Below are 9,372 nucleotides of genomic sequence, written 5' to 3' on the forward strand. Positions count from 1 at the left end.
ACTCCATTCAGCCTCAGGCCCTTGACTTTGAGAAAGTGGTAGGCAGATCAGAGATGTACCAAATGAAAAATCCTAAAAAAAACAGGATAATGCAAGGATCAACAGACATTCTGGCTCTTCTAGGAGAGAAGGCTGAAGAGGGAGGCTGTTATGGAAGAGATGGGAACATTATTTTTTTTCTCTTTCCTCAGAGGTGTAAGGCAGGAAGAAGCCAGCTTCGCTTGCAGTAAGATTTCAACTAGTTCTTGGAGGTTAATAGTACTGACATTTCTTTGGCCAATTAAAAATTGTTCAGCACTGATAGAATATTTCTATTTGTTGTTGTATGGCTGTATACATTCAAAGACAGGAAATTGTTCAGCACTGATAGTTAGAATATTTCTATTTGTTGTATGGCTGTATACATTCAAAGACAGTTGTATGAAGCTGGATATTTTCATCAAACTGATTTGATGTAGAGTTAAAAAGCCAATCAACCTGGAGAAGCCTGGTTCTGCTGTGCCTCCTCCAGGCAACTGTTTGCCTGATAAAAGGGCCCCTCTTTCTCTAGGGGCAGTAATGGAGCTCTATGCAATCAACCAGTCTCATTAAACATGTAGGAATTCAATCTCTGCCAAATTTGACCAGCGTTAAAATCTCAGGGAATAGTTAGAAACATGTTTTAAGCTTGTATAAGCCTTGTCTCTGCAGAAAGCAGGCTTAACTGTAAATGGGAGTATTTTTTTTTTACAACACATGCAGTAATATAATGAAATTCTTATGTAAAAGTGATCTATTCTATTCCTCTTCAAAAAACATTTTTTTAATCAATCTAGCAAACGAGTACTTGCTGTTGAGGAGGGGTTGGGGGGGGATATTGGTGTGTCAGCTGGTGGTTCTTGCATAACAGCTCCTGAATATAAAGCTAGAGGCCAGGGCTGGGATGCAGCTGGAACAGGTTTGTGCAGCAGTGTGGAAGGGAAGGGATACGTAATGGGACTTAGAAGTATACAGGGAAGAACAAAGAGTTTTTTTTGAAGAGGACATGCAGGCTCTTCGTGACAAAGGAGGCAAGAATAAAGGGATAGTCTCTTAGTTATAACACAGAAAGAAGGGAAGGATTAGGATGGGCTGGAATGTAGAGCTTTCATCTCACAGGAAATGGTACAATTTGGAAAAAAAAATACTGATTTTTACTTTTAATCAAATAGGTTTGTTTCCACTGGGGAAAGAAACACTTCAAACAGCTCTAAAAAGAAAATAATGCTGACTAACACTTCAGTTTGATTTATTATTATTTTTTAAAATAATAATAATCTGCTTCCAGGGTAGATGTTAAAGGTATACATGTGCCTACATATAGCATAAAGTTGAGAGAACAGGGTGTCCAGCTTGATTTTTTATTTTTAAAAATAATAATAATCTGCTTCCAGGGTGGATGTTAAAGGCATACATGTGCCTACATTTAGCATAAAGTTGAGAGAACAGGGTGTCCAGCCAGGGGAGAACAGAGCCAAGCAAGTGGTACTTCAGCAGGATCTCTTTGGCTTATCCTATACTGCTGTGGTCTGATGCACCATGTACCCAAACAAGCTGTAAATGATGGCCAAGGCTAATTACCCAGACAACTCCTGGTACTCAGGCTAGCTTGTTTTACCAAGAGGGTTAATTGCTGCTGAGTTCCAATGATGCGCTGCTAATAAACGTGGGTAAGAACAGAAGCCAGATGAATGCCAAAGGAACTGATCCCTGGATTCCCCAGTGTGTGGATCTGACACTGTGTATTAGCAGCAGGGAAAATTGCAGGCTGGTCATTAACATAGATACTTTCTTCTATTTTTCTTGCTGTCAAGGACAAAAGTAGGATTAGGCTGTATTTTGTTTAATGAAGGGGATGTTGATTTAGTCCTCTGCTGTGTCAGTTCACATTTACCTCAGCAGGGAAGACTGCAGCAGGAGCCAGTGAGGTGCAAAATCCCTCTGGAACGTAGGGCGGCAGCAATGCAATTGCCCACCCCCACTGGCACCCAGCCTCCCCACACGGGCATGGAGAGCCCGGTGGCTCAGGAGGTTCTGTAGGTGCCACAGGTCACCGAGCTCTTGGTGCTCTCAGCACCTGAACATTCTACCCAAAATTCAAAGTCAATACTGCAGGGTCCTCCTTCCAACAGTGTACCTGGGCTGTGCACCCAGAGCCTATCTTTCTGTATGTAATTGGGCACGCTGGTGTTGAAGATTGCAAGACAGCAGACAGGGAAGGATCTTTACCACAGAGTAACTTAAGAACACGAATGAAACTATTTGCATTTTGGTAAGTGCTGAGGAGTACCTTTAAGTGCCTGGCAGTGCTTTTTTTTTTTTTTTTTTAAATTATGTGCTGTTAGTACTTTTAGTTAAGAATACAGCCATTCTGCAATAGATGAAAGAATTTGTGATGGCAGTGCCTGTTCCCAAATGGTATTTAATGGGAATGTGATTGGATTTCATACCTTTTCATCTCTGTGACTTGCAGGAAAATGTTTAGGAAGTTTGAAAGTGCGATGTAGTACACACAGGAGAATTTCAAAAGTGTAACTGACAGGCATGCACCTATTTGTGTACATAAACGACAGTCAAAATACCTTCCTGGATTTTCAAAAGTCTTCCTAACATGGCAAAGGAGAGTAATAATCTTTTCTTCTTCTAACAGTATCTAGCAATACAGGTATCTCCTGACCAGCTGATGTCCTTTGGTGGCTCTGCAGACCCCTGTGCTATGTGCTTTCTCTACAGCATCGGCAAGATAGGGGAGCAAGAGAACAAGGTCTACTCCAAATTGCTTTGTGACTTGCTGAACAAACAGCTGAAAATACCATCTGACAGGTGAGCTTGTACAGCAACTTGTCTGATGTGACTTTCCACACATTGTTAAAGCTATTAATCCCAGGCTTGTCCTTTTGGTGCTCCTCTATTAACATTCTACTTGAAGAGGCTAAATGCCAAGTCAATAGAGCAACTCTCCAATTAAAAAGAGGAAAGGAGCAATTGCATGAGCTGCAAAGCCAATGCCCAGAAGCAGTAAAATTTATTTTAGTTAAAATGATGGAGACTCAGGCACTGCATGTATGTGCAAGAGCCAGGTACAGACACAATAACTTGATAACTTGGGAAATTCTGGTATATGTTACTCTACTGCCTGTGGAGTACATGTGGAGGTCTATTACAAAAGCTTCCACTTATAAAAGCATTTATAGTCCTTTTCCTGAAGGTGGTGTACCAATCTGTTCCAGAAATGACTGTAAATAAAATACAGCATCCTGAGATCTCCCTAAAACAAGAATTGGAAAAATACCATGAAACCCAGAATGCAAGTATGATGACAACACGCAATGCTCAAACGTGCCTGCCAGAACTTGCAAAAGGAAATTGTAACTTGCTGAGCTGTAGCACGGGCCTGAGAAGTGGGAAGCCCCTGCCCTGTGGCAGGAACACCCTGGCTGCTCTGTGCTCAGCAGCTAACTGTGTCTGTCTTTCCTTTCAGAATCTATGTCAGCTTCTTTGAGATCAGCGCTGGCAATGTAGGCTGGAACAACACCACCTTTGCTTGAGGTGCCCTCAGGTGATAACGGCTTACTCCTGAACATGGCTTTTGAGCACTGCAGCTCCAGACATGTTACCAGTATCTGGCACAAATGCAAAATTGCAGTGGTACCTTAGTCACTGCTACTCGCTGCTGTTTAATGTCTTCTCTGCTGCTTAAATAAAAGTGAAAAATCCAGCAGGAGCTCTATGATTGATACTGTCTTGTTTTTGAAAACAACTTGGTTTTTTGTGTGAGAATGAACACTCCAATTGGGTATGCCTTTCTCCTGTTCAAGCTGGACAGCCTGGCCAAATTTAAATACAGCTATGCTGACCTGATTTCAAAATACACTTATGTTTAAGTCAATAGATGTGGCTATCAATGTGGCATACGGCCCTGCCTCTAAAAGGAGGAAAGACATGATTGCCTCTTACTTAAAAGGGATGGATTGCAGACCAGATCCTCCTTAGATCTTAATACTCCATGGACCTCTAGCTGCTTAGTAGAAAAATTGATGCTGCAAGAGTCTGCCAGGGCTCAGTATCGGCAGAGAGAGTAAGTGGAAAAACCCCACGGTTCACTGTTCTGCCCTCCCCTTTTCATCCACTGAACAATTTGCAGTGACAGTGAAGATTAGAGCACAACTCAAAATGAGGCAGAGGGACAGTGAGCCATTCCCAGAGGCGAAAGTAATGAATTACTTACAAAAGGCAGATTTCCATATAAATATTTATTATTCTAGCCCTGGGCCAAATAAGAGCATTTGATTCCAAAGTAAAAGGGATTGAGTACAGATCTGTTTCCTGAGATTGCAACCTTTTTCTCCTGGAACAACAAAGTCATCTCACCCCTGTTCTGAGCTCTACTGTAAACATCCCATTTTGTCCCTATCCCTGCTTTGCTTTGTAGCCACAGTCTTTAAATACAAGCCTGTACCTCAAGGTGCAAAAATACTATGTTGAGATAAAAAATGAAAGCTGCTTTGGTCAATCAAAGCCGCATAACCAATGAAGCAACATACTACTTTAGCACATTAACATGCTATATCCTATTAAGTATTTTTTATTCCACGTAATACCTTGAAGAGCTGCCCAAGGAAGGAAGGCATGGCATGAGGCAGGTAGCCTTTTGGCAGAATTGCTTGTGGAGAATGGCTACGAAGCTGCTAAACACAGCAGGATCTTCCATGGGGAGGCAGTTTCCTTCTCCAGAAAACAATCTGCCTTCTACATAGAGCCACCTGCTCAAAGAATGCTGCCTCTTCCTGTTCTTGGAGCCACAGCACCTACATTCTCTGATGTTCTCCTGGTTCCTCCTCCCTGGTCCAGCTGCTCTGTGCTCAGGTTTTGACTGTAATGCAGCTGGGCACGTACAACTGCAACTCCCCAGCCCTGCTATTTGCTGTCAGCCTCCACAAAAGGATTCAGCCTGCCCCATGTATCTTCTGAAGCCTTTCTGTGCTTTCAGAGTTATTCTCAGAGCATCCAAATCCTGAAATGTGTGTTCCTAAGGTATATCATGGCACAAGTACAATTAAGACCACCTTTACTTTGCTAACAATCCTTATACTCTCTAATAGGGAATGTAAAAGCTTTCTTTGCCTCTGGCACATCATTAGAATGCTCTTAGTATATTTCTGTAAAACATTTTACTTTACATTTTTCTGCTCTTAAGAACAACAAAGAAATGTGCCTATTTTAATTTCAGGGAATTGTATTTTGAAACAGATGCTGTTCATCCAGAAAATGTATTATGAATGCATGTGTGTGGAGCAGCCACTTGAGGGAGGGCTGTGCACAAATAGACTGGTGTTTGGTCATCTTCTAAAAAGGAATCTTTAGAAGCTATGAAAATGTACGCACTGCTTCTTCCCTAGTCAAGGGGGTAAAGGAGAATGAAATTGTGGATGTCCCTCCATTGTGTGGCAGCATGGCCAGGGCCTGGCAGGGCACACAGCAAGCACAGCGGTGGCGTCACAATTCCCACCCCACCTCAGTGCAACAACTCTTGAAGGCAGGAAGGTGTGAGGTATAAGTGGCTCTATGCAATGGCAGGGAGCTGATAATACTATTTCTTAATAGCATTGTTAAGCACTAAAAAAATAAATGTTCCAGTCCTGCCAGTTCTCAGTGTTATAGCCTGTGCCACTCCAAAGCATTCCCATACAATACCATCCCTTATTCTTCATTCAGGGCTATGTGTGTTCATATGTGTAACATACATGTACGGTCAAGCTTTCCAGCAGCAGTGCTGGAACTGTGTTAAAAACTAACACGTGCTCGATTTGTGTGTAAAATGTCCGCAAGGAGAGGGCTCTGGCCCTGATTCTCCTTGGCCTTCCTGTGAGTCATTTCAAGCAGAGCTGCGCCGCAGTCCCAGCAGTGAGCCGTGCCCTCTGCAGCCTACGTGCATCCCATCACACAGCCCAGCACAGGGCTCAGCTCTCCGGCTGCCTCTCACCTCCGAATAGACACGCACCGTTACATTCCTAAGCAAAGAATGATCACTTCTGCCTTCACCCAGTAGAAAAATACGGTATGAAAATGAGGACACTGAGGAGTGATATATCAGTTTCTACTTGACTGAAAAATTTTAGAGAATAATTAACATATCGTCACATCAGACATTTCAGCTTACATTGTGCTAAAGCTATGCACAAAATTAAAACAAAAAAAAATGTGCAAATGTGCCTTCATTTTGCAAAAGAAAAAAATTCCCTTCAGTTCCACGGCTAGTATTCTATTGCAACGGCCAAGCTAGTGCCTGTAGCCCTTCTTGGCCCTGATCTTGCAAAAGCCAGTGGCAATGCTACAGCAGTAGTACCACATGCGCTGATACCAGGTTATGTATGAACTGCCCGGCGCGGCAAGACTCAGTTCCAGGGAGGAGCCTACAAATTACCCGAAAAAATGCCCAATGGTAGTAACAAAGCAGACGAATAACGGCGGAAAGGGGATAGAATTCTGGCGGGCCCCTGCTGCGGGCAGGAAGCCGTAAACCGCAGAAGGGCAAGCAGACTGGGGAGACAGCCTCCCCCCTCGGCTCCCTCCCCCGCCCCGCCGGGCGCGGCCCCTTTAAGACCGGCGCGGCCCCGCGCACGCTAAAAGCGCCACCGTCGCCGCCCCGCTCCATTCCGCCGTCGCCGGTGCCGCCAACATCCCTCTGCTCCCGCCACCGGCCCCCACACTGCCGCCACCATGCCCATGTTCACCATCCAGACCAACGTCTGCAAGGACGCCGTGCCCGACAACCTGCTGGGCGACCTCACCCAGCAGCTGGCCAAGGCCACCGGCAAGCCGGCGCAGGTGAGGGCGGGCAGCGGGGCCGGTGCTGCCGGAGGCGGAGGGCCGCGGCCCGGCGATAGCGGGGGCCGCCCCGGGATGGGGCGAGCACGTGGGGAGGCCCGTGCTGAGGCTCCCGGCGGTAGGGCGGCCCCCGGGCCGGAGGGGCTGCGGTCGCCGAGGGGGTTGGCGGCGGGCACAACGTGGCTGCGGGCCCCGCCGCTCTCCGCTCCCGGCAGCCCTCCGAGGGAGGCGCGGTGAGCAAGGCCTCCCGCTGCCTCCATCGGCCCGTCCCCAGGCCGTGCGGCTCCCGGAGGCTGTCGGCCTGGGCGGCCCGGAGCTGCAGCGTGACCCGCGGAAAAGCGGTGCTCGAATAACCAAATCACCGGAGATTTGGCTGTGCTTGTGCCCGGGAGTCGGGATTTGAGCCGCGGAGCCGGGCCAGCGGCGCGTTTGGTGCAGTCCGCCGGGCCGGCGGCTCTGGCCAAGCCGCCAGCGGCGCGTTTGGTGCAGTCCGCCGGGCCGGCGGCTCTGGCAAAGCCAAGTAACGGATACGGCAGGTTTCCTCGGGGATGCTCCCGGTTATCCCGGGATTGGATACGGCACCTCTCGGGCCAGAGCGCTGCAGCCTGAGAAATCAAAGCCCGATAAGGCTGAATTGCCGCCAGGCTCTCAGACAGGCCCGGTGGCTCAGTCAGTGATTTGAGGGTGTGAATTCTGGCACGCAAATACAGTTTTAAGGCCTTTATCTCTCGCCGCGTGCTCTTTGCCCCGTGCAGGAGCAGTGCTGTGGTGGGCAGGACCAGCCCTCTCCCCCGTGGCTTTGCACAAACGCGACCTTTGTTCCTAAAGCTGAGAGCCAGGCAGGGGGGATCCCCGCAGCACACACTGCCGTGGGGGCTGGGGTGCCTGGGGGGATCCCCACAGCACGCCCTGCCATGCCACCCGGGTGGGCTGGGGTGCCTGGGGGGATCCCTGCAGCACATAGGCTCTGCTGTGCCACCCGTGTGAGCTCCATCCTCCAAAGGATGGAGGGCCACGCTGGCGTGCTGCCTGGCCCCAGGCCTGGACCACCACACAGCACACAACTGCGCTGTTTGAAGTTGGTACCTAAAGGAAGTGTGTGTTGGCAGAGGGGAGGCGAGATACGCTGTAACTGTTTGTTCTCTCACCTCAGTACATAGCTGTGCACGTCATACCCGACCAGATGATGTCCTTCGGGGGCTCCACTGATCCCTGCGCGCTCTGCAGCCTTTACAGCATCGGCAAAATAGGAGGACAGCAGAACAAGACTTACACCAAGCTCCTGTGTGATCTGATCTCCAAGCACTTGCATGTATCTGCAGACAGGTAATGCTGGGTTGTGATGTTATTAACCTTGTTTATCTGGTTCTCTGAAATTGCTCTGAAAGGTTCATTTAAAAATACAAAAGGCCAGGAATAAGCCTGTGTATTTCAGAAAATACGAAATGATCATTTGCAGTGTTTTCATCTCCAGTTAAGAGTTTGTTGCCTGTGCATCCTCAGTTAAATGGCTTCCTGTTCTCAGAGCAGGGGAAGATCCCAGAGGACTGACAAAGTTGTACGGTGTGTCTTTTGAGGTGTGATGTCTTGTCCTCTAGTGATGGGAGGCTGAAAGCACAAGGGAGGAGCACTAACAGGCTGGAGCTGACAGGCAAAGTAGAAACCAGCAGATGTGAAGAGTTCCCTCGCAGGCTGTGGGGCCTTGGGAGAATGTCTGTGTGCAGCGGTGAAGGACGGGAAGAACCTGCTGCCACTGATGTGCTGGGGTTAGAAGGGAGAAGAGCAGAGCCAGCCCCGAGGGCCTGCTTGGCTTTCATAAGGCTGCGTGTCTGTCTGACACATGTGAAGGACTGCAGATGATGTGCTTGAAAACAAAGAGTTTTGATCTCCGGAAATTCTTGACAGGCTGCTAACCAAAGAACTGTCTGGTATCTGAATAGAGACAAGCTCTTCTCTGACTGGAGAAGAGTTTGTATTTTAAAAAACAGAAATAAGTACAGTTCCAGGTACTCCAATTCATATTGATTGTTGAAGGCTCTGCCTGAAAAGGTAGCTAGATTTCAGTAAAAATGCAGCTTGAGATTTCTTCTGGGGAACAGGAAGCACTGACTGCTGTCCTATTGTCCTGTCTCACTCATTACTTATATAAATGAGTTAATAAGGTTATTGTTTGTATGTTCCTGTGCCTCTTCTGCAGGGTGTACATCAACTACTTTGACATGAATGCTGCCAACGTGGGCTGGAATGGTTCCACCTTCGCGTAGAGCTCTCCCGTCTGTCTGAAGAGGCTGCTCCTGGACCTACCCTCCTCCTGCCCCTGCAGAGACCACCGCACAAACAGCCCTGTGTTGCATTTTGTGCACTCTCACAGATTGATGGCTCCCTGCTAGTGTGTTTAAATATTGCTGCTTCAACATTCCTCTGTTTTCTTTGTGTAGAAAACAAATAAAGATTTAGAAGTAAGCTGTCTGGTGTAGGCTTTGGCAGGTCGGGGATGGCGTTAAGCAATCGGCAACATATCTCACT

The 9,372-nt window shown here is 47.5% G+C and overlaps 2 protein-coding genes across 2 annotated transcripts; both read left to right on the forward strand.

Annotated features, from left to right (window-relative positions):
* Nucleotides 1–2,025: 2,025 nt before the first annotated feature.
* LOC106899316 (macrophage migration inhibitory factor-like) lies at nt 2,026–3,566 on the forward strand. The gene is made up of 3 exons (XM_014961100.1): nt 2,026–2,049; nt 2,669–2,841; nt 3,500–3,566. The coding sequence occupies exons 1-3, from the start codon at nt 2,026–2,028 to the stop codon at nt 3,564–3,566; spliced, it is 264 nt and encodes an 87-aa protein (XP_014816586.1).
* Nucleotides 3,567–6,597: 3,031 nt separating this feature from the next.
* Nucleotides 6,598–9,309, forward strand: LOC106899460 (macrophage migration inhibitory factor). The gene is made up of 3 exons (XM_014961281.1): nt 6,598–6,846; nt 8,000–8,172; nt 9,044–9,309. The coding sequence occupies exons 1-3, from the start codon at nt 6,739–6,741 to the stop codon at nt 9,108–9,110; spliced, it is 348 nt and encodes a 115-aa protein (XP_014816767.1). The 5' UTR covers nt 6,598–6,738; the 3' UTR covers nt 9,111–9,309.
* Nucleotides 9,310–9,372: the final 63 nt, after the last annotated feature.

This window comes from Calidris pugnax, unplaced genomic scaffold (genome assembly GCF_001431845.1).
Source record: "Calidris pugnax isolate Ruff unplaced genomic scaffold, ASM143184v1 scaffold32, whole genome shotgun sequence".
In the NCBI taxonomy this organism is placed as follows: domain Eukaryota; kingdom Metazoa; phylum Chordata; class Aves; order Charadriiformes; family Scolopacidae; genus Calidris; species Calidris pugnax.

Excerpts from the sequence above, each read along its gene's own strand:
- LOC106899316 (XM_014961100.1), top strand. The coding sequence starts at position 2,026 with ATGGAGAGCCCGGTGGCTCAGGAG. Across the intron at positions 2,050-2,668 it reads AGAGCCCGGTGGCTCAGGAG|TATCTAGCAATACAGGTATC; the intron begins GTTCTGTAGGTG and ends TTCTTCTAACAG. Across the intron at positions 2,842-3,499 it reads CTGAAAATACCATCTGACAG|AATCTATGTCAGCTTCTTTG; the intron begins GTGAGCTTGTAC and ends CTTTCCTTTCAG.
- LOC106899460 (XM_014961281.1), top strand. The coding sequence starts at position 6,739 with ATGCCCATGTTCACCATCCAGACCAACGTCTGCAAGGACGCCGTGCCC. Across the intron at positions 6,847-7,999 it reads CCACCGGCAAGCCGGCGCAG|TACATAGCTGTGCACGTCAT; the intron begins GTGAGGGCGGGC and ends CTCTCACCTCAG. Across the intron at positions 8,173-9,043 it reads TTGCATGTATCTGCAGACAG|GGTGTACATCAACTACTTTG; the intron begins GTAATGCTGGGT and ends CCTCTTCTGCAG.